At 57.3% G+C, this 23,625-nt stretch overlaps 1 protein-coding gene across 11 annotated transcripts in view; it reads left to right on the top strand.

Moving 5' to 3' along the window:
- The window catches only part of ATP9B (ATPase phospholipid transporting 9B (putative)), a 217,961-nt gene extending 206,890 nt beyond the window's left edge, over positions 1–11,071 (top strand). For 4 of the 11 annotated variants that reach the window (XM_029228447.1, XM_029228532.1, XM_029228539.1 and 1 more), the window contains 4 exons: positions 128–236; positions 7,420–7,477; positions 8,146–8,349; positions 10,521–11,071. In XM_029228447.1, coding sequence (XP_029084280.1) covers positions 128–236; positions 7,420–7,477; positions 8,146–8,349; positions 10,521–10,657 — 508 coding nt within the window. In that variant the 3' untranslated portion in view covers positions 10,658–11,071. Of the gene's footprint in view, positions 1–127; positions 310–4,329; positions 7,478–8,145; positions 8,350–8,436; positions 8,802–10,520 lie in introns of those variants that run through there. The other 7 variants (XR_003794415.1, XR_003794417.1, XM_029228457.1 and 4 more) reach the window with 7 other exon arrangements.
- Positions 11,072–23,625: the final 12,554 nt, after the last annotated feature.

Raw genomic sequence — 23,625 nt, 5'->3', positions numbered from 1 at the left:
TTAGGACAAGTCGTGCTTGGTTGCCAACTTGTTTTTGTCTGCTTAGGGTTTGACCTTTGGCCTCTGGTTCAGAGGTGTGCTCCTGGTGGTGCCGGGTCCCCCGTGTAACCTCCCTGCTCTCCTCCAGGTATGCGACGGTCTACACCATGTTCCCTGTCTTCTCCCTGGTGCTGGACCAAGACGTGAAGCCCGAGATGGCAATGCTGTACCCAGAGCTGTACAAAGACCTCACCAAGGTGCGGCCTCAGTTAGGCATCAAAGGGGAAAACGGCGTTCGCTCGAATGTTTGCAGTGCAGCTCTGATATCACGCGTCGAATTATAATTGCGAAGGGTGCTCATAACCGTTTGTGGAGCTTCTGTGGATTTAGAACCGTGGCTGAGGGCTCCCTCTTTCTGGGTGAAGGGTGCTTTGAGCGGGGGCTCCCGGTCAGCACTGCGCAGTGGGTGGGGCCGGCTCCCGGCCCACCTGGAGCGGCCCGGCGTTCGAGCCGGTAGGAACCTGGAGCCCTGGGCGGAGCGCCTCTGAATGCCCACATCTCCTCCGGCCATGGGCTTCAGAATTTTGTCTGAAAGGGATCTGCAGTATGTTTCCGTCCCTGAGACCCGCGTGCTGTTGTCACGGTGACGCTACTGAGGTAGAAGTCCACTTCCCCGAGCTGCGCAGGCTTCATTCACGCAGCCCAGAACTGCTCTGGGACAGTTAAACATTCCTGAAAGAAGTTTTAAATTTATCATGTTTTTTTATGAAAACATATCTCTGTAGCATAGAAAACATGCTCCACTGGGTGGAAGACATGCCCAGCTCCCCACACACAAACCCTGGTGACCTCAGAACCTTCCAACACTGACTGACATATATACACTAATATGTATAAAATAGATAACTAGTGAGAACCTGCTGTATAAAAAATAATTTAATTTAAAAAAAAAAGAACCTTCCAACACTGAGAACAAAGTCCACGGACCCCCAATTAAATTTAGGTTTACAGTTGATAACCTGAAGTTACCGACTGATTTTTAAAGCTGTAGCCGAATGTTGTAATGGAGAAAGAATCAGATCAGGCATTAACAGGTAGACTCACCCAGCTAACCTCTAACCAGTCCCAGTGGTGTTGGGTAAGTCACGTAAATCTTTGGATTTGATGGTGTTATTGTAAGAATTTGATGAGATTAAGATTTTTTTTAATTTTATTTAATTTTATTTATTTTGGCTGTGTTGGGTCTTCGTTGCTGCGCACGGGCTTTCTCTAGTTGCAGCGAGTGGGAGCTCCTCTTCATTGCTGCACATGGGCTTCTCATTGCGGTGGCTTCTCTTGTTGTGGAGCATGGGCTCTAGGCGCATGGGCTTCAGTAGTTGTGGCATGTGGGCTCAGCAGTTGTGGCACATGGGCTCAGTAGTCGTGGCTTGTGGGCTCTGGAGCACAGGCTCATTAGTTGTGGTGCACGGGCTTAGTTGCTCCGCGGCATGTGGGATCTTCCCAGACCAGGATTGAACCCGTATCCCCTGCCTTGGCAGGTGGATGCTTGACCACTGCGCCATCAGGGAAATCTGAGATTAAGACTTTTTAAATCCATTGAAAAAAATAGAAAATGCCTGTATTACTTCTATAATCAGGGCAAAAATAAAGCTAGCTCAACAGTATGGTATAAAATAAGATAAAATAGCAAACATTATATTTCATAATATATTTTGTTTCATAATAAGATATAGATGTGAGACATATATAAAGCATTATTATCATGATAAAAATATCATTGTGAATATTACAAGTAGAAGAAAAACTTTTTGGTCTAATATCCAAGATGGTGAAACCATCATCATTCAGTGAATCAGAATGGGCTCAAAGATCCAAAAACTACAGGAGGCTGTTGTGAATAATTATAATTTTAGTAGATTGTGTGTTTCCTTATTTCCAGTGGCTCCAGAAACGTTTCCCTAAATGCCGCCTCACAGATATGAAGGGGAAACCAGCTTTTTATGAACATCAGTGGAGGGGCTTGGTGGATGCTCAGGGTTAAGGTCACTGCCGGTGAGGCCAGGTGACGCTGCCAGACCGTCAAGGTGGGAGGACTTCCTAGCAGGACTCCAGTGTCCCCACCAGTGAGGGGACACGCCGCTTTCACTGTTGCCCACCAGAACCTTCTTTGTGGGTTGCCACGTTACTCTAGTGATAAAAGCAGGCTCCCGGGGTCACAGGTGTCCGGCGCTGAGTCCCAGCTCCCCTCTGACTGTAGCCGCGAGGTGGTGAATCCACACCATTAGCTGATACATTTGAACTTGAGGGGATGTTAGGAAACCACATCCAATTCCAACTAAGTTGGGTCTCGTTAAGGGTGCTGGCTTTCCATTCTTGTTAGGGTGGCCAACAGTTAGAATATTTCAATATCCTAGAGTCAGGACCGCATTCCTAATCTTTTTGACAAGAGTTCAGTCACTTATTTTCTCTAGACTCCTTTTCTTCAAGATCCAGAATCTGTACTTTTTGTCTTTAAAGTATATATTTCTTTAAAAATTGCATACACTCGAAATGCTTTGAAAATAAAGTAGCACTAAGGCACTCGGCCAGTTAACTTGATAAGAAGTGAGTATTTTTCTTATTGAAGCGAGAGAAACATTCTGAAGCTTTACACTGCTTCTGAGTCCAGCACTTTGCACCCGCTGGGGACAGGCAGTCTGTCCGAGTCCATCACTGTGGGCGGCACGGTTGAGGGTCCCGTGCCGGGCACTTGTAAAGACCTAGAAGGCTCTGCTCCTGGTCTCCACAAGCCTTCAGTTGGGAAAAGAAAACATGAATTCGGGGTAAATTAAATGATGGTTGGACAGTAGCAGAAAACAAGCCACGGGCTGGAATGTAAGTTACTGTCCAACAGATGACTTATCTTGTAAGTTCTGAGCAGAAATCTCAGGTCACAGTAAATTCATTAAATACCACAAAGGTAATCAAGGGGAGCAGCGTGCACATCCCTTGTAAAACAGAAAGGAAAGAACTCTACTTCGAAATAAAATATCCTGGTTTTATACTTATTTCATAGCCAGTCTTTTTTTTTTTTTTTTTTTTTTTTTTGCGGTACACGGGCCTCTCACTGCTGTGGCCTCTCCCGTTGCGGAGCGCAGGCTCCGGACGCGCAGGCTCAGCGGCCATGGCTCACGGGCCCAGCCACTCCACGGCACGTGGGATCTTCCCGGACCGGGGCACGAACCCGTGTCCCCTGCATCGGCAGGTGTACTCTCAACAACTGCGCCACCAGGGAAGCCCCATAGCCAGTCTTTTTATGCTAAGAATATAAATGCTCCAAGCATCACCAATCTGACTTAGGGTTCTAACGAGATTAGGCGATCCTGGATGTAGACATTTGTTCTCTGCTGTGTCTCCAGGGCCTAAATCTGGACACAGTGTCTGTTCCGTAATTGGTGAATGAACGAGGGAAGGAATGAATCAGTTAAACAAAGAGGCAACATTTCCTTCCCCTTCCTAAAACCACATAGTTCTCATTCCTTACAGAAAAGGATGTATTTGTAACGATGTTTGGGTCACGTTCTGCTTTGAGCTATTAAGCTTTACTCGTGGTGAGTGCAGTCACTTCTGATTTTCTGGTGCTGCCAGTTAGAGGGGAAACATGTACTCATCCCTCTCCTAACCCTACAGATGACTTTTTTTGTCCTGAATGGTCTGTGGCCTCTTATGAAAAACCACCTGAGCCTGAGCCCTGGGGTCAGGACTTAGGTGACCCGTGGTCAGCTGAGCCAGCCTGTGTGCTCCTGAGATAGTTCAGTCTCGCAGCTGTGAGCTCAGTTACCGAGTCATAGTGTTATATTCGTGATAAATTAAACTACTCACTACAGAGACACCTGAGTTATGGTTGTACTGACTGTCAAGACATCATAGGTGATGTACAGTCCTTCCTAAAAGCCCTTGAAACCATTAGACGTTGAACTATTAGGACTACGTCACTGTTTTCATTTTCTGTTGAATAGTCTGAAAATGGTTTTAGCTTTTGAAATGTGTATTTGTATCCTTGTATAATTTTAAAAATAATAGTGATAAGGAAAGGAAATTCAGGGTATAGAAATTAAAAAGGAAGAAATAAAAATATCTGTTTGCAGATGCCAGAATCGTCTATGTAGAAAATCCCAAATAATCCACAAAAAAACCCTCCTAGACTAGTAAGTTTAGTAAGGTTGCAGGATACAAGGAAAAAATATTTTTAATTATTTCTAATTCTGTATAGTAGCAATGAACAATTGAGATCTGAAAATAATTTTAAACACTGTTTATAACAGCATAAAAAAGTGAAATACTTTGGTATAACTAACAAAATACTTGCAGGATCTCCATGCTGAAAATTGTAAAACTGGCTGAAAGAAATCCTAGAAAGGAATAAATGAATGTTCGTGGATTGGAAGTATCAGTGTTGTTGAATATTGACAACTGATTCTAAAGTTTATATGGAAAAGCAGAGGAGCTAGAATTACCAAAACAAATTTGAAAAAGAAGAACAAAGTTGGAAGACTCCCAGTACCAGGTTTTTATCACTGGCAAAGGATAGACACACAGGTTAGTGGGGTAGAACAGAGAGCCCAGAACTACAGCCACGCACGTCAGCCGGTCTTTGACCAATGTGAAGGGAAATCCAGTGGAGGACGGTCGTCTTCTCAACAGACAGTGTCAGGAGAGCTGGTCACCCTTGGTCCACACCTCAGGTCTTACACAGAAATTCACTCACAGTGGGTCATAGACCTAAATGTAAAATGTAAAACTACAGACCTTCTAGGAGAAAGTACAGAAGGAAATGTGCATGACCTGCGTTAGGCAAAGAGCTTTTAGATATGAGGTCATAAAGGAAAAAATTGATAAATTGGACTTTATCATAATTACAGACTTTTTTTCTGTGAATGACACTGTTAAGAAAATGGAAAACAAACCACAGACTGGTAGAAAATATTTGCAAATTACACTTTTGATAAAGGACTTGTATCCAGCATATATAAAGAGCTGTCAAAACTCAAAAAGAAAACAACCCAAGTTTTTAAATGGGCAAAAGACCTGAATTGACACCACACCAAAGATGATGATGTACAGACGGCAACTAATCACTTTTATGAAAAAACGCTCAACATCATTTTTCATTGGGGAATTAAAATCAGATACCACCGCAATCTGTTAGAATGGCAAAAATGTAAAACCGACACCACCAAATGCTGGCAGGGATGCTCAGCCGTGCTGGTGGGAATGCAGGCTGGTGCAGCTGCCCTGGAAGACAGCTTGGCAGTTTCCCCGTAAAGGTAAACATACACTTACCACGTGACTCAGCAATCCTACTCGTAGGTGTTTACTCAAGAGAAGTGAAGAGGTACGTTCACACAAAATCACGTGCAGAAAAGTTGATGGTGGCTTTGTCGTAATTACCAAAAACTGAAACGACCGGCTACCCTTCCCCCCGTGAGGGTGCAGCCGCACAGTGGGATCGTGTCCGTGACGGGAGAAAACCCGTCCGTTCAGCAATGCAGACGACTCTCAGATGCATTTTGCTGCACAGAAGAAGCCAGGCTCAAAAAGTGAGTGTGACCCCAGTGATCTGCCGCTCTGGGAAATGCACAGCTTTAGGGAAAGAGGACAGATGGGCGGCCACCCGAGGTTTGGGGTGGGAGGGCGTGACTGGAAGGGGGCAGCGCGGGAGCTTTGGGGTGAGGGACTCTTCTGTCGCACTGTGGTGGGTGGAGACTGGACCTTTGCCAGCACAGAACCGTCCACCCAGGAGCTGGCATGTAGACTGGGACAAAGGGCTCCAACCGCAGGACACATGAGCCACAGAACCACAGCGGGGGTTGCTGCCCTAAGAAGCCTCGGGGAGAGCGTCCATGAGTGCCTGCGGAGGGGGCTGGAGACAGACAGAGCCGCCGCCGGAGACAGGGCTCCCGCCACGGGACGCGGCATCGCAGGGCCCCTGCACTCGGCGAGTCGGCGGCGGCGTGTCTGCTGCAGGTACAGAGGCAGGATGGGGTCTGGTGCAGGTACAGACAGAGGCAGGAAGGAGGACCTGTGTGCACACATGCCAGGGTCTGTCCCCGAGCGCGGCTGTTTTCTTCCTTTAAAAAACAATATTGCGTTGGGCTTCCCTGGTGGCGCAGTGGTTGAGAGTCTGCCTGCCGATGCGGGGGATGCGGGTTCGTGCCCCGGTCCGGGAAGATCCCACATGCCGCGGAGCGGCTGGGCCCGTGAGCCATGGCCGCTGAGCCTGCGCGTCCGGAGCCTGTGCTCCGCAGCGGGAGAGGCCACAATGGTGAGAGGCCTGCGTACCACAAAAAAAAAAAAAAAAAATATTGCCTTTTAACAAATGATGACATGTTTGAAGGTTGCTCTCCACTCACACGCAGTGAGGCCTCGGGCTCAGCCAGGACGTTCTCAGGTGGCCCCTCGGGACCAAGCTGCTGCAACCGTCTCTTTCAAAGGTGTCCGTGGACGCCGGGTGGACGGGATTCAGCCTCTGGGTGTCCTTGTGCTGGCGCCTGCCCCCGTCCTGTGTACGGTTTGTTCTTCCCTCGTGCCGTTTAGCATCACGTGCCGCCTCTTCCTGGCGGGGATGCCCCGCACCCCAGCAGAGCCTTGGTCTCCTCCGTCAGGCCTGGCTGCAGCGCGGCCTTCGGGAAGTCTCCAGCTGCGGTGCTTCTCCATCCATAAACGGAAACGACGTCTGTGGGCTGTGCCGGCGGGCGGGAGACGCAGGGGACGAGCGTGAGGGTCTGTGAGTCCCGCGCTGCGACCTTGCCGGGCTTCGTCCCGACACCCTCATCCACAGGCCTCGGGGACGTGCGCTGCCTCGGCCAGCCCTTGGCAGGAACGGGCTGGGCGGCGACTTGTGACCCCACCTCCTTCTCGGACAGAAGCGTCTTCGGGAGTGTGGTCGGACAGACGCAGGCTGAGTTTTCAAGGTGAAGCTTGCTGGGCCAGAAACCCTTGTTTGTGCTGGGCTTGTTGATGTGGCATCTTTTCCAGAGAGGGCCTCGGGGCCTAACTTCTGACTTCAGGTGTGATAGACCCGTCCTTTGTCACGCAAGGAAACTAAGAGGTAGATATAGGAAGATTTGTTCCCAAGAAGTAAAGAAGAAATGAAGGGAAATTGTTTTTACTATGCAGAATAGTGCGTTTCAATGTTTGTTTTATACACGTCGACTCCTGGGTCACTAGGAAGCCCGGGAATGGAGAGCCGTGGCTTAAGGTCACCAGAGGTCAAACAGGAGACCGCTCACCCCTTTACCATAAGCTGAGCGGGGCGGGCGGCCCGGGGGCACGGGAGGAGGACGGTGGCTGGATCAGTGCGTGGGTTGGGCTGGGGGCCTGGGGTCTTGACAAGTCACACAGCTACTTGAAGACGTGTGTTGTGCTCTGTTAACTAAGCTGCTCCACTGTCTACCCTAGGGAAGATCCTTATCCTGTAAGACCTTCCTCGTCTGGGTTTTAATCAGTATTTACCAAGGTAAGATGGACCCGCCTTCTCCTGCACTGAAGCTTTTTTGTTTTCTATGGGCAATATTGTTTTCACCTCCCAGTTAAGTTCCAAAAGCTTCACATTTCATCAGCAGTTGAATATTGCTTTCAGTTTATCTTGTGAATCGATACCCCAGCAGCTGGTCCCGCAGGCCTCTTCACAACGCAGTGGGGGTTGGCATTTTTACTGGTGCAGGTCACCTAAAAACTGACCTGTTTTTAAATAAAAGACAATCCAGAAAAATTTAATCAGCACTTACCACGCTGCCTACGCCCCACAATGGCTTTCTTTCTTGGCATGATAGCCGGACTTCGAGAAATATGAATTAGGAAGTCGGAAGTCACCAGCTGCCCCCCGCTTGGTGTCCCAGACAAATGGGAACCTGTGGGAGTGGTTAGCAGACGGCCCTGGAAGGCGGCAGCCAGCGCGCAGTTGCTAACCGGCGTGCAGGCACGGCTCCCCCCCGACACTCTGCCAGAGTCCACATCTCACTTTGCCCCGGTCCAGAGTTTACACGGATCACTGGGTGCGGGTGTGCACAGCCCGCGTCTGTCAGTGTCAGCGGCTCTCGCCCCTCATACAGTAACGGAGCTGCCGACCCGAGTAGGAAGGTCGTCGCGTCCAAAGCCACACCGCCCACCCTGGCTGTTTTCCAGGCGGCATCCTCATGTTCGGGGCCCTGGTGCTTTTCGAGTCCGAGTTTGTGCACGTGGTGGCCATCTCCTTCACGGCCCTCATCCTCACGGAGCTTCTGATGGTGGCCCTGACCGTCCGGACGTGGCACTGGCTGATGGCGGTCGCTGAGCTGCTCAGCCTTGGCTGCTACGTGGCCTCGCTCGCTTTTCTAAATCAATATTTTGGTAAGTTGCTTTAGACTTCTTTTCTGAATAGCTGTCTCTTACTGGTTTTTAAACGTTTTCTTTGTTGCTTCTAATACGTTATCTTAGATTGCAGATCGTAATAAAACCCACATCAGACAGCTTCACAACACAGAGCTTATTTCTGTGGAAAGATTAAACCCCTTGCAACAATACGTGAAGTCGTGCCGAGTTCTCCCCACAAGAGCTGTATTGTTTGTCCCTTTTCCTGACGGAGGCCGCTGAGGCTGCAGGGAAGAGGGCTTCCAGGATGGGGCCTGGCGCCGCCCGCCCTCCTCCCCCGGAGCCACGGGGCCCAGCTGCCTCGGTCCCGAGTGGCGTCAGAACCTGCAGGCGGCACGTGGCCCAGGTCGCTGCGCCCCTGCCCCCTTCTCGCCCGCCCCCGTTACCAGCAGGGCCCTGAGGAGGGGGACTGCTTGCTGGGTGTGAGCGCTGGCTGGAGTGGGAGGGAGGGTGGGTCTGGGGGGGAGGGGGGGTCACCCGACGTGGCCCTGGGGGAGGGTTGAGACGCTCTGGGTGCGTTCGCACGGCCGTCCCCAGTCCCTCTCCAAGACTCCCCGCTTCCCGTCCACGGCCGGCGCACTGATCTCGCCTCACCTGACGTGCCTCGTCAAACCCAGCTCTTCACTCGCCACCGTCGGAAAGATGAGAGCCTCATATTTCTGTGAAGTGGAGGAGAGCAACAGACCATAAAGTTATTTTTGGTGAAAAGTGATGGTAACATCACTTTTCACGTATTGTGAAAACATCTCCATTCTTCACAGCAGAACTATAAATTACAAAATGGATGTTTAGGCAAGTTTCAACAGCGAGAATTTATGAATTTTGTGCCTCTTCCATAAGTTTAACGTATTATAGATGGTAGAGAAGTAAAAAGAATTCCATCATAAAAGCAGAAGTTGGTTGAATTCCCATCCAAGTATCTACTCAATGGTGAGTACGTACATAGGAAAACTGTTACAGATTCGTGTTTTTGCATTAAAAGAAACATTCACCAAAAACATAGCCATGGCACATAAGAAGTGGTTATTTTCAAATTACAATATCTTGGTTACTTTGTTTTGAGAATAGACGTTTGCTTTCCTGTGTGAACGCGAATTGACACTCTTGGACGGAGCGGTGTTGGCTTCTTCTCGGGCGTTGCCCTGGGCCCGCAGCTCCTTCTCCCAGCACGTGTGCACAGAGCACAAAGCAGAAGCTACAGCTGGGACACCAGCAGCAGGGCTGCCCGGGGACCCGTGTGAAGCAGGCACAGGCAGGGTGTCTCGTGGAGCCTTCTCGGGTCGTTGACGCTACCACATCCTTCAAGACTGCAGAAACTTAGCAGAACGCCGTCACTCCAGAGGCTCGACTGATAAAGAGCCCCGCCTCCCCTCTTCGTGGCGTTTGCTGTGGGCTCCTCCCGCCTGGCGACAGTGCAGGAGGCCCTGGGCCCCATCGGGGTTCTGCGGCTCATAAGAGGGGACGGTGCTGGGCGTCCTGCGTCCCCCGATGAGCACCCGTGTCCGTCAGGCGACCGTGCGTCGTCCCCGCAACATTTTGCTGTGAATTTTTAGTGATTGGACCCCTGGAAAACACTTCCCGGGTTTTCTACAATGTGCTTAAACACAGCCTGGGACCCCGTGTGCCCTGCACGCAGACCCGGGGTTTCCCTGCCCTTTTCTGGGCCTCAGCGGCCATGAGCCTACCAGGCTGCTTCGTCCCACTTCCGACGACAGTCTCCAGGGATGGCTGTCCTAGGATCGGCCGCCCGTCGGGTTCTCACACGGCTCTTCACCCGCAAGGATTAGAACAGCCGTTAACCCTGGGAACACCACCCTGTGGTGGCAGGACCGAGGGGCACGGGAGGTGGGCTCATGGGGACAGCTCTGCCAGCGGCCTCAAGGCCCCGACGCCCAGGGTCGCCTGTCCTCAGGACGCCGAAGATGAGCCCGGACGGTCTGAGCCGGCTCCAGGCTGCCTCTGGACCGAGCCCACGGGCTGTGCAGCGCCTGTCCTGCGCAGCTGGTGCTTTGTGTCTCCTGTTAGAGGAGCCCCTGCCCGTGGCGTGCAGGGAAAGCAGTGCTGTAACCCAGACCCCGAGGCTCCACGAGGCCCGCCTTTGCGGCGCCCTGGGCGCCTCTGACACCCGTTCCTGGATTTCTCTCCCACAGATGTTCCCTTCATCATGACCGTGACCTTCGTGTGGAAAGTGTCAGCGATCACGGTGGTCAGCTGTCTTCCTCTCTACGTCCTGAAGTACTTGAAGCGGAAGCTGTCCCCTCCCAGCTACTCCAAGCTCTCCTCCTAGGGCCACGCACCTGCCACGGAAGGTTCCGGCACCTTCGGGCCCGTTTCCGTGATGCAGGGTGCGCGGCGGCGGCTGCCGAGAGAGGGCGTGAGGCAGGAAGGGCCCGGGAGGTGGCCAGGGTGGGGCTCCGCAGACAGTCGCGCCGAATCCGTGCCGCGGCCAGATTTCCTTTCCTTCCCTTTTTATTGTTTCTCCAACTTTAATTTCCATGTCGAACCAGCTTGACTTTCTGTTGAAAATGCGGCCTAATGATTTCACTGCTACTGTAAAGCATCCATCTTTGTCTGCTGTTCTGAGAACTGAAATGAAAGGCCACTTAATGTTCGGCAGTTTCCTAACATTCAAATTCTTTCTTTGATGTTACAGTATGGAAAGCCTCCCCGCTTAACCAGAATAAAGTCTCGATGCTGTAAAGGCCCGTGTCTGTGCCGCTCCCTCCCCGCCTGCCCCTCCTGCGGGCCACGCTGGTCCCAGTGGCGCCCACGGCAGCCACGTGGCGCAGGGCGGGGCATTTGCCCGTAAGTCCACGGCAGCAACTCAGGTACATCCCGAGGCTCTGCTGTTAGTCAAGCCCGTTTCTGAGTTCCCATCCTTTCGACGTTTGTGAAATCACGCAACTGCACACCTCGTTGGCGCCTGGCTCCGGCCGCCTGGGTCCCCCCGGCTGTGGGCGCAGCGCCTCGCTGATGCTGGGCTGGAAAAACGCTTCCCTGAACAGCCGAGTTCGTTTGTTCAAGGGGCACTTCTGGGCGGGCAGCGGCTCCACCGCTGGGAGCTGCCCTGGGTCTGAGCGGTGTGCCGGGACCCTCGGTGTGCCCGAGGCCCCCAGGGCTGGGTCCCAGAGGAGGAGGGGTGATGCCCAGAGCTGCTCAGACTGTCCCACCAGCACCTCCCAGGTGGCCGGTCCTCCCCTGCCCACCGGGCGTCGCTGTTTCAGCTCCTCACAGAGCTGCGGGTTTGCGGGGATCTGGGGCCAAGGGAGGAGCTTATGCTCAGGACCCAAGGGGGACCTGGGGGAGGCCGGAGGGGCTGAAAGGGGACAGGCGAGGCAGGCTTACGGGCTGTGCCAGCCACGTGCCCTGAGAAACCCTGGACGTCTCACCAGGGGTTGGGCGCTCACCCACGAGGCCTGACGGGGTCAGGTGGACGGGCTCCCCGCCTTGGAGCGGCCAGGAGGGGGCGCCTGGGGGTGGAAGGGGCTGGAAGGCCCTCGTGCAGAGTGAGCACAGACGCGGCCGTGAGGGAAGGGGTGACAGGACGCAGGCGACCAGGACGGGGGGGCTGTTTGCAGGCCGGTAGGTGCGCCCTTCAGATGTGAAGCCGACGCAGCAGCGGGCGGGCGGGCGTTCTCCCTGAGAGCCCAGGTCCGGTCTGTAGTTTGACTGTAGCTGCGTGTGGGGACCGCTGGTGACGGAGGGAGGGCACGCTGGGTGTGAGGAGGGCCCAGTCTCCACCACCGTGTCCCCAAGAGCCTAGACGCCACTGGCCCCCATTACTGTGTGACGTAGACGGATGGGGGGGTCAGATGGACAAGTGGAGGAAGGGTGGGCAGGTGGATGACGAGTGGAGGGGCGGGTGGAGGGATGAGGGGGTGGGTGGGGGGTGAACGGCTCTTCCGCAGCCCCTGGAGGTGGCCCCGTCCTATTCCAGACTCATGACCGTCATCAGTGTCTCTGAGTCAGGGCTGCACTGTGTCCGCCGAGCCTGTGAACTCGCCTGGCGGTGCCCCCGGGGACGGGGGTGTGGGCTGCGGAAGTGGCCTCTGCTCTATCCAGCTGGGACGGCCTGCGTTGCCTGCCCGGGCCCCTGCTGGGCCTCCTGCTGTGGGAGGGCTCAGGGACCCCCCCCCGCCAGGGAGTACACCCCCCGGCCCGTGGGAGGGTGGCCGGAGCTCCCTGCACCTCAAGCCCATCCCCTGAGCCACGTGGGTGCAGGCGTGTCCCCACGTCCTGTCTGGGGGCCCCTGGGAGCCCTTCCGCTGGGCCCCCTCCCTCGCTCCACCGAGAGGCCCTGGAAAGGCCCCTGTGCTCTGCGGACCAGGGACTTGGGTCAGGGCCTGCTGTCTTGTCACCCCGTCCCACCGGAACCCCAGATGGTCCAAGGGCGGGACCCCGAACAGAGCTGGGGCCCCTCCACCCCCTCAGGCTCTGAGTACCCCAGAACCCACGAGAGGCCCAGCCCGGGCCCTGGGATGGGGTCACCCGCTCGAACCCAGCGTCATCCCCCCCGGACGCGGCCTCGGTCTGTCCACTCGGCCTACCAGGCCACGCCTTGGGGGGGTCACTGCCCCGGCGACTCGGTGCCCTGGCGCCCCCGGCCTTGACCCATCCCAGGACAGCGCCGGACAATGAGGGATGCGGAGACTGAGGCTTGGGGAGGTTTAAGGGATTCCCCACCTGGCCCATGGCAGCATCCCCACCCCGTGCAGGTAAGGGCTGGGTGGGGACTCCGGGGCCCTCAGGCACAGGGTCAGGCTCTGTTCCCCTGCAGCCACCGCGACCACACACCCCCCTTCCTGCACGCGGGCCGCCTGGGGACAACGTGGCCAGAGGACGAGCCTGGCGTGTCCTCGATCCCAGACACGCCTCCACCTCGGGGAGGGGGAGGGTCCTTCACTGCCACCTGGTCCCCCAGCCAGGTCCCCACAGCCAGGCCAGCAGCCCCAAGCCCCTCAACACAGCCCAGCCCCTCGCTCAGGAAACAATCCTGTGTCCCCCAAACAGGCGGGACCCTGGGGCGCTGCTGGGCGGGTCCACACCTGGACGGGACCTTCCTGCATGTTCTCTCCTGAAAGCTCTTTATCTTGGAATGATTCAGATTCGGGAAGCTGGCTGTCCACGCGAGGAGGACCGTGCTGGGCTCCCCGACTTCCCACTAAATCCTGGTCTGAGCCCTCCGGTCGGGAAGGGTCCTCGTGTCCCTCTCTCCCAGCCGTGGGGAGCTGGGCGGGGAGCCCGCGCCCCGAGCTTCTGGGCAGGGCCGGGACGGGCCCGGGGCACGGCGGGCGGGACGGGCCGGGCCCGGGGCACGGCGGGCAGGTCGTATCGGTTTGTGTCCTCAGGAAGGGGGTGCGGTGGCTGCTCCCCTGCGATCCCGCAGTCGCCGGGCACTTTGGGGCCCAGCGGGCCCTGCTCAGCCGAGCTCCGGCCGCCTGGCTGGGCTCCGATAAACCGGAAACGCCTCGGCCACCGCGCCCCGGGGAGCGGCTGTAATTCCGGGAGATTCCAGCAGGCGGCGCTGGAAGCTAAGAAATGCCGCCCACGGCCCGGAGGGTCCAGGCTGATGCCTGGGCTCTTAGGCGCCGGGCGTCTCCTTGGGCTGGAACAGCCGAGCCCAGAAAGTGTGATTCCCTGAGGGGCCGGGGTTCGTCGCCTTGAAGAACCTGCCTTCACCCGGGCGTTTGTGTCCACGCGGCGTCCACTCTGCCTGCGTGGGGCCCGGGGTACCTCCTCATAATAAAGCCCTGGCGGCACCTCCCTCCGTCCTCCCGGGGAGACCCCGCCAGCGGCCCCGCGGCTCCTGCCCCCGTCCCAGTGGAGGGGGGCTCCTGGTGGGCCCGGAAGGCTCTGGGGCCTTGGGCCTCGGAGACGACGGCTGAGCGGAACCGCGGGACCCAGGAGGACCGAGGTTTCGTGAAAACAGCCCTCCCTGAGCTGCAGGATTTTCCCAATTTTTAAAACCAGAGAACAGCCCCACTCCACCCCCAGTGCCCTTTTCCAAGGCTCTTCCCGGAACTGGCCGCCTGGGCTCCGCAGCTGCAGCCGCAGCCCGTCCCCGCGCCGCTCTCGTGGTCCCGGGGCCCTCATGGCTCAGGGAGGCCGGGAGGCCGGGAGGCCGCAGACGCCAGGCCTAGCGCGCGGCAGGGGCACCTTGAGGGCACTTGTGGACGTGGACGGCCCCCGCCTGCCTCTCCCGTCCCCTCTGCCGGCCGCGGGGGCGTGGGAGGGATACCGTGGACGGCTCTGAGCCCCGGGGGACGGGCGTCACGTGGCTGCTGTCGGGACCCCAGGGTCGCAGGAGGCTCCGCCCACCGTGGGCCGCCCCGGGACACGTGGCGGCCAGCGCCCGCATCGGTCATCCATCTGGGCCCCTCCTCGGGCCGCCTGGAGCTCCATGTCTGTCCACCTGGTGGGGTGGCCAGTCAGTTCCGGAGGCAGAGCCGGATTCGCGGCCGGAAGGCGCCGGGCTGAGGCCTGGGCAGAACTTTGGACCCTCTGGGCCGAGGAGCAGACACGACCTGCGCAAAGGGTGAAGAAAAGGCCAGAACCGGCAGGGTAGCAGCGCGGGGGACGCCAGGCTACCACTACACAGGGCCCTGCGGGAGGGGCTCCCGGTTCCCGGGCGTGGACGGGCCCCCTCGCCCCCCGCGGCCCAGCAGAGCCCCTTCTGTGTTCACTCGACACGACGCCCTCAGCAGAGCCTGAGGGGCCGTCGTCCCAGCCGCGACCCCCAACGTCCTGGGAAGGGGCCCCCAGACAAAGCACCGCCAACCAGGTGGAAGGACAGAGGTTCACCGCCTCGGTTCTGGAGGCCGGGAGTCGGAGTGAGACGGTGTCCAGGGCCGCCCTCCCTCCCAGGCTCAGGGGCCCCGCCTGCCTCTCCCCGCCTGGCCTGCTGCGCTCCTGGCTGTGGCCGCGGCGCTCCGCCGACCTGTGCCCGCGCCCTCAGCCCCGCCACCCCCTGTGTGTCTGTGTCCAAAGCCCCGGGTTCTCTGACGACGCCGGCCAGTGGGTGGGGCCTCGCTCCGGGACAGCCTCATCGTGACCGAGCCCATCTGCGAAGACTCCTCCCAAGTCCTGCGATCCCCGGTGATCTGCAGGGGGTGCGGGACACCTCAGCAGTGTTGACTCTGAGTGACTTGATATCATTCAAGGGGTCCAGTCTCTTCCTGACCCGAAGGTGCAGAGGAATCGCCAGCCAAGCACTGAGACGGTTTTAGTCTGTGATGGAATCAGGTGCCAGGGTGCGGGCTGCGCCCTCGCGGCCACACTGTGCTGGGCACCCAGCCCTGCCACCCGACCCCGAGGAGCTGGATCTTGAGAAAAGTCAGACGCCTGCGTGGCTGAGTGGAGCCCCGGCCTTTAACCTGTTGGCTCCCAGGAGCTGCCGGGGGTTTCTGTAAAGCTGGGGGCTTCTGGGCACAACTGCAGGGGGTACCTACCGTCCACACACAGGTGAGCTGCACTGTGGGACGTCCCCTCAGTCCCGACGTCCTCCCGTCCTGAGTGGCCCTGACTGTCGCTCCGAGGGGAGCGGGGGTCCTCTGGGTGTCTGGAGGCTGTTGCCGTGACGACGACTTTGGGTCTCACCCCAGGACAAGGGGTGCCATCCTTCTTACTGTTTTCCTCAAACAGGAGAGGAAGGCCGCTGCGCCCCCAGACCCACAGCCAGAACTGTGGCGACGTCTCACAGCTCGGCGTGCAGCTTCCTGGCCCATGAGCCTGGGTGAGGCCCCCGCTCCAGCTGGTGAGTTCCACCCTCATCCGAAACGACAGAACAGAGTAACCAGCAAATGTCGCGTTTACCTGCCCGCCCCGGGCCCGGCCTGAGCACCTGCCCTGCGGCAGGTCCCGAGGAGGTCCTGGAGGAGGTCAGCTCGGGACACCGTCGTCACCCTCCAGCCACACGTCTCACTGATGTCCTCGGAGCAGCTCCTGTTTTTCTCTAAGGATCTGTGGTTTTCAGTCCCCGAAGGTCGTGAGGCTGCGTCACTGTCACGGTGCCGAGGCCACTCGGGAAGAGCCACCAGCTTCCTGACGGAGGTGATGGCCCACAGGTGGTGGGTGCGTCCCGCGCGGCCACCAGCTCGAGCTCAGCGCTCCCACTTCCAGGCGCCACTTGGCGGGATGTGAGGCGCTCGTGCCCAGCAGACTGGATGGGCCCCTTGGTTCAGGCACCACCGCCCCGATGCCGAGGACCCTGGGAGCCTGGCGGGGGCTCCGGGGGCGAACCTCCCACTCCCCGGCCACCCTGTGTCCTCGGCCCAGCCCTGAGGTCCCACTGCCCGGCCGCTTGGAGCCCGTGCTGACGGCGGGGCTGTGAGGTCCCCAGCTGGCCGTCCCACACCCCGCCACCTCTGGGCGTGAAGCCTGTGGCGGGAGCCTCTCGGCAGGGGTGAGGGGCTCCCCCCGCGACCTGAAGGTGGCCACCTCCTAGCAGCAGGGCATCCTGGGGGTGCCGGGGACCCCTCCTGCCCACCGCCTGCCACCCCACGTGGGCACACATGCAGGGCTGTGGATTCCGCCCCCCTGAAATCGCTGGAACATTCTGACTGATGCCACCCCGCCCCTCAGGAGTTCTCTCTGCTCCCTGACCATCCCCCCAATTTGTGACAAAATGAGAAGAAGCTGAAATGGCAGCAAGAAGGAGGCAGGTGACCCGGGCAAGCCGAGCTCCGTGTGCCGTGCGGGTCGGGGTTCGGGCAGTTGGCCGCCGAGCCGGGTCTCCAGGTGCAGGCTGGAGGGGTGGGCCCGGGGGTGGAGCCCACGGGGGGCGGGGCAGGTGACGGGCGCAGGGTTGGGGGGGGGGTACGGGGCGGGGCGGCTGCCCGGTGCCGGGACCCGGGGCCAGGCTCAGGCTGGTTGGATCCAGACGCAGTGCTCGCAGGGTGACAGGCCACCAGGATGCGAGGGACGCCAGGCGTGGCCAGCGTTGCTAACCCTCCCTGGGGGCTCCCCACCCTCCCACCCCAGCACGTGGCCCTAGCGGTCTGCAGGACGTGCTGCCCTCGGCCCAGGGACCCTGCTCCCGGAGCCTCCAGCTCGGGGCACCCACGTGGGTCCTCAGGAGGAAACTGGGGAAGGTGGACGGCGGGTGGACACCCAGCTGGTGAGCTTGGTGGGAACCTGCAGCCATTTCAGTAACCGTATCCCCCAGGCTGGTGGGTGAGCCACTCAGCCGCAGACCCCTCGCCCGGGACACCGGGGCCATCGAGGGCCCCTGTCACACTGCCCAGTAGGGGCAACCAAGGCCCAGCCCACCCGGCAGCCTGGTGCCCAGTGTGACCAGATCAGGAGGACACCCTGTGAGGACCACAGCTGAGAGCATGGCTACGTTCATCATTAAAGAGCAGTGATGGGGGCTTCCTTGGCGGCGCAGTGGTTAGGAATCCGCCTGCCAACGCAGGGGACACGGGTTCGAGCCCTGGTCTGGGAGGATCCCACATGCCGCGGAGCAACTAAGCCTGTGCGCCACAACTGCTAAGCCCGTGAACCACAACTGCTGAGCCTGTGCTTTACAGCCTGCAAGCCGCAACTACTGAAGCCTGCACGCCTAGAGCCTGTGAGCCACAACTACTGAGCCTGCGCACCTAGAGCCCATGCTCTGCAACAAGAGAAGCCACCGCAATGAGAAGCCCGTGCACCACAACAAAGAGTAGCCCCCGTTCACCACAACTAGAGAAAAGCCCACACGCAGCAACAGAGACCCAACGCAGCCAAAAATAAAAATAATATAAATAAATAAATTGAAAAAAAATAAAACGATGACGAGGGAGGGACAGGGACAGGGAGACAGAGGGGGCCCAGCCACAGAGCCACTCCTGACGGGGACGAGAGAACCCCCGGGTTACTTCTTCGCTCCCCCAGGCCCAGAGCCCGCGAGGCTGTGGCCATGCCCTTTGTCCTTGGGCTCCAGAGGCCTTGGTTCTCCACCTGCACTGGGACGGGCGCTGTGTCTTCTTTGGAGCACCTCCAGCCTGGAGCTGACTGCACCCCAGGTGCCAGGCCTGGAGGCCCCCCGCCACCCTCCCCGCTGCCCCAGGCCCTGCCGAGGTCCGGCCACCAGCCTGGAGGTCTCACCGGAGCACAGATCCCCAGAGGGGAAGTTGTTGAGAACCTGTCCAGAGCGGCCACCGCGACGCCACCTACAAACCAAGCACAAGCCGCTGGTCCCTCGAAGAGCCCAACTCAGAAGCACCGTAGGATCCAGAAACCCCATGTCTGGGCGTGCCGCCCAGGGACTGAAGGCAGGGTCTCAGGGGGAGTCCGCACCCACGGTCAGGCCAGCACCGCTCCCACAGCTGAAAGGTGGACACGACCCAAACACCCGTCCACGGACGAGCACGGAGGACAACGTGGCCCCTGCGCACGACAGAATCTGATTTAGCCTCGAAGGGGAGGAAAGTCTAACCCTGGTACAACCCGCTTGGACCTTGAGGACATGATGCTGAGTGAAATGAGCCGTCCCGAAAGGACAAATCCTGTGTGATTCCACTTACACGAGGGGCCTGGGCTAAGCGGGCGAATTCACGGACAGAGTGACGGTGGGGAAGGGGCGGGGGGCCGGAGCCGCTCGGAGACCGAGTGTCAGTCTGGGAAGATGAGAAGGCTCTGGAGACGGATGCTGGTGACAATGTGAAGGTACTTAACGCCAGGGAACTATACACTTAAAAATGGTTAAGATGGTAAATTTTTGTTATGAGTATTGACACAAGTTTTAAAGAGACAAGCACAACAGGCTCTCTTGCTGTCTGGGTACCTGAGGCCCAAATGGGGGACAGCCAGAGGGCTGTGCGGGGGTGTCAGCCCCATTCCCCCACCTGCCTGGGGACCCAGCAGCCCAGGGCCCTGCGACAGCCCCAGGCTCTTGGGTGTGGGTTTGAAACAGCATCGTCACTGAGGGATCACGTCCATTTACACTCTGGCAAGATGCCCCTTCCTGTTTCCAAGAAGGAAAAAAGGCCAAGCAGGCTTGTAGAAAGCTGTCTCTGCTCCAACATCAAACAGCTCACCAAGGCGTCTCAGTGAGTTCAGTGTAAATGAACCAGAAGCACGTGGGTTAAATTTCCCTTGAAATTCACTCCGGTTTAAAAATTAATGGAAAAAGTGGCTGGCAAAACTTGTTTAGAGCTTTATTGAACCAAAAACACTTTAAAAATAGTTTGGGAAGCCCGGCAGCCCCAAGCCATGGGCAGATTCCACCTCGCCGCGGGGTCGGGTCGGAGCCCTGGGCCCGGGAGGGGCGGCTGGCCTGTGCACCCACCCCTGAAAACTGCGCCGCATGTAAAACGAAAGCCAATCAGAGCAGAGACAGGGACTCAGCAGCCTCCCCATCTAAGGCTGGGGTGAAAGCGGCGCGCCCTGGGCTGCTGCTTAATTTAGCAAATTTGCCGCCAGAAAACTGTTACTATTATTCCTCTTACTCTTTCACAAAAGGAAAGCTTGTGAGCTCACAGATGCAGACCCCGACACTCGCCAGAAACAAGAGGTGGGACCTAGTCCCCTCCGGCCGGGTCGGTGGCCAGAGCAGACGCCGCGACGGCCAAACAGGGGAGCTGAGTGCCCTTCTCTTCCGCACGTCCTCCGACTTCTCAGAAATAAAGGGCAGGGCTCACCAAGCCCGCAGCTGGCCTGAGGCTGGCAGGGAGGGCGCGAGGCAGCCGCCCGGGGCTCAGGGCAGGGGGAGCTCCAGCAGGTTTCCCAAGAGAACCGACGTGAAGCTCGAGGACTCTGCTCAGCGGGGCGCTCGCAGCCTCCGCCCTCACCCATCCTTCTGCATCCGCTCCGAAGCTGCCGGTCCCTCTCGGGCCTTGCAGAGCAGGGGCAGAGCCCGGGTGCCAGCGGCGGCTCCTGTGTGACCTGGGGTTCTAGCTGAGGCCGAATCCCACAGCAAAATAGATGGAGGCAGCGAGAGAGGGAAGGGGTCTCCTCCCCTCGTGAGGAACCCAGAGTTGGGCTTTCAGGTGCCTCTGGATCCAGGTGATCAAACCGCCCAGGAATCTGCCTCTGGCCGCGCCTTCCTCGCGGGCCCAGTGGGCACGGCTTCTCGGGGGGGCCTCAGAGCCGGGGGCTCACCCCCCCACGGCCCCCAGGAACTGAGTCCCAAGGGGAGCAGGGTAGCCCACGACCCACACGGAGGGGTCCCCGGGCGAAGTTGCCTGACGGGGGTACCGTGGGGAGAAGGGGGGCCTGGGGTGGCACCATGGCCACCAGCCCGGCAGTGGGTCAGGAGTGCCCCCAGCGGGCTGTCAGCCGGGCTCCTCGGCGGGTCCTTTGGAGGGAGTGCTGGGTGGGCGCTTCCCGGGCACCCGAGGGAGGGAGACTGCAGGACATGACGTGGCCTGGGCTCCCGGAAGGAAATACATACCACCCAGCCTTTGAGTTTGTTCCCTGGAGCCGCCGAGCAAAGTACCACGAACTGGGGCCTCAAACTGACAGAACGATATTCTCTCACAGCCCCGGAAGTGCAGGGTCAGGGCACCGGCAGGGCCGCGCTCCCTCCTAGGCTCCAGGGCAGGGTCCTCCTGCCTCTCCCAGGGGCCGGTGGTGCTGGCGTCCTCAGGGGCACTCCCGTGTCGCTGCCCCGTCACCTTCTCTCTCATGAGGACGACGGCCACGTTGGGTCCGGCCACGTAATGACCTCCTCTTCACTGATCCCATCTGCAAGGACCCTGTTTTCACATACGGTCCACTCACGGGTACCGGGGCCAGGGCTCCAGCGCCTCCTTGGAAGATGCAATCCGGCCCAGGACGCTCTGGCTCTGAGATGTTCATCACGTTCGTTGAGCGGCTAGGGTCCGGTCACCAAGGAAAGCGGGCAGGGCCTGCTTTAACCCACACCACAGCCCACGAGCTGAAGACCTCGGTGACGGCTCCCCTGGGTGCCGCGCGGGGCTGCGGTGCAGACGCCACGTTAACTCCTGCACTGCAAGCATGAGCTCAGCTGACCTGCTTCACAGTGAAAACGCAGAAGATCGCCTAAAAGAAAACAGCCATTTAAAGCCTCTGCAAATGCCCCTAAGGACAAAATGGCAAATGAAGCATCTATTCAAGAAAACCTACGGAAACTGCTTTAAAAAGGAGAGTCTGTGGTATTTGAACCGAGACTCCCCCAGCGTCCCAGCTCAGCGAGGAGGGGGCTCCAGTCCAGAGGCTGCAGCCACCAACGCGGGGCTCCCTGTCCCCGTGGGCTGAGTCCCCGGGGAGCGCGGCTGGGAAGAGGGGCACCTGCTCCCACGCAACCCCCACCCCTGCAGTGGAACGGAGGCTGTACCTTGAGAACGCCGGGAGCCCCAGAGCCCTCGCCCCCGCTTGTGAGGGTGGTTCCACGCCAGGAGAGGCCTGCATCACAGTGAAGGCACTGAGAACCACAGCGAGAACACCCTGAGAGCAGCAAGAGGAGAGTGCGGTCCCTTCAAGGGACCCCCGGTAGGACTGACCCCAGATGAGACTGGCCTTCCGCAGAGACACCGCAGGCCGGAAGGCAGTGGCTAACACATCCCAAGTGCTCAAAGGAAACAAAGAAACTGTCAACCAAGAATCCCATACTCAGCAAAGCTATCTTTCAAACATGAGGGTGAAATGAAGATCTTCCCAGATACACAAAAACTGAGAAGTGGCTGCTGGCAGATCCGCCTTATGAGAAGTAAAGGAAGTTCTTCAGGCTGAAAGCACACGACCCCAGACGGAAACTGAATCCACACGAGGAAAAGCTGTTAAGGTAAGCAGGTCATTGTATAAAGCAGAGCAATGTATAGTTTCCTCCTGTGTTCTAATAACTGATTTAAAAAGCAATTGTATAAAATTACATACATATAATGTAATGGCAGGCCTATTACCAGTGGAAATGTAATACATGTGTGATATTTTCATCAACAACAGTACCAAGGAAGTGGGTGGAGCAGAGCTGGGCTGGAGGAATTGACTACAGGTGGTAAAGGAAGCACGATTGCAGAGTCCGCTGAGTTTGCAGCATTACTATTGGTCATGTAAGTAACATAATGCCATAAACAGGGGAAAAAGGAATAAGCCCACATGAGATTAATGTTTATGTGCATCACTGGAATTAAGCTAGTATAAATCTGAACCTGACTGTGATGTTAAAACGTAAGTGGTAAACCCTAGAACAACCACTAAGGAAATAACTTTAGAAAGGGTAAAAATCATTAAAGAATTCATAATGCTACATGAGACAACATTCACTTAACATAAAGAAAGCAATAAAGGGAGAATAGAGGAACAAAACAGACATGAGAAACGTAGGAAACAGGAAAAATGAGATGGCAGATATAAATCCAACGATATCAACGATAACGTCAAGTGTGGATGAATTTAACAAGCTGATAAGAAGGCAGAGATTGTCAAACTGGACGAAAAAAAGGTGATCCAACTTGCGCTGGCCATAAGAGGCACACTTTCGATTCAAAGGCACGAATGGCCTAAAGGGGTGGGAAAATATACTATGCAAAGAACAAGTACGGGAAGGCTGGAATGGCTGCACCAATGTCAGACAAAATAGGTTTTAACACAACAAGTGTTATTACAAATAAAGAGGGATGTTTCGTAATGATAACAGGGCCAATCCATCAGGAAGACATAACAATTAGAAACGTATGTGCAGCTAACAACCGAGCTCCAAAATATATGAAGCAAAAGCTGATGGAAGGAAGGGAGAAATAGATGGTCCTACAGCAATAGGTGGAGGCGTCCATACCCCACTTTCGATAACGGATGTAACAACCAGACGGAAGTCAACCAGGAAGCAGAAGGCTTGAGCCACACCGTAAAGCAACGAGGCCTACAAACGTGCTTAGGACGTGCCACCCCGCCACAGCGGGACACACATTCCTCTCAAGGTCACGTGGAACGTTCTCCAGGGAGGATGTTTTAGGCTATAAAGCAGACTCGGCTGTCCAAGGCCACCACACTGGACGGCATTGCGAGGGGCTACGGAGGTGGGCAAAGATGTTTCAGACGGTGATAAGGACCCGGGGAGGGGGGGCAGGTGGACTGGAGGAGGGCTCTGGGCATTGGTGGGGGCGAGGCTGAGACTCAGGGTGGGTGGCAGTGAGGTGGGGGTGGGGGAGGGACAGCAGGAGCCACGCTGAGAGCGGTGCTCAGGGGAGGTGACTGACTGATGACTGCGGCTTTAGACCTGGTGGTGGTGCTTGGAGTGTGTGCTCGGGAGACAAAGGAGGCCCCTGCACCGTTCCAGGGAAGAGGGGTGGATTAAAGAGCGATTTCACAAGT

The sequence above is a fragment of the Monodon monoceros genome, unplaced genomic scaffold, assembly GCF_005190385.1.
Source record: "Monodon monoceros isolate NGI ecotype Baffin Bay Population unplaced genomic scaffold, NGI_Narwhal_1 Super_Scaffold_1, whole genome shotgun sequence".
Lineage (NCBI taxonomy): Eukaryota > Metazoa > Chordata > Mammalia > Artiodactyla > Monodontidae > Monodon > Monodon monoceros.
The sequence above is the reverse complement of the archived record's forward strand: the minus strand, read 5'-3'. Positions and strand labels throughout refer to the sequence as shown.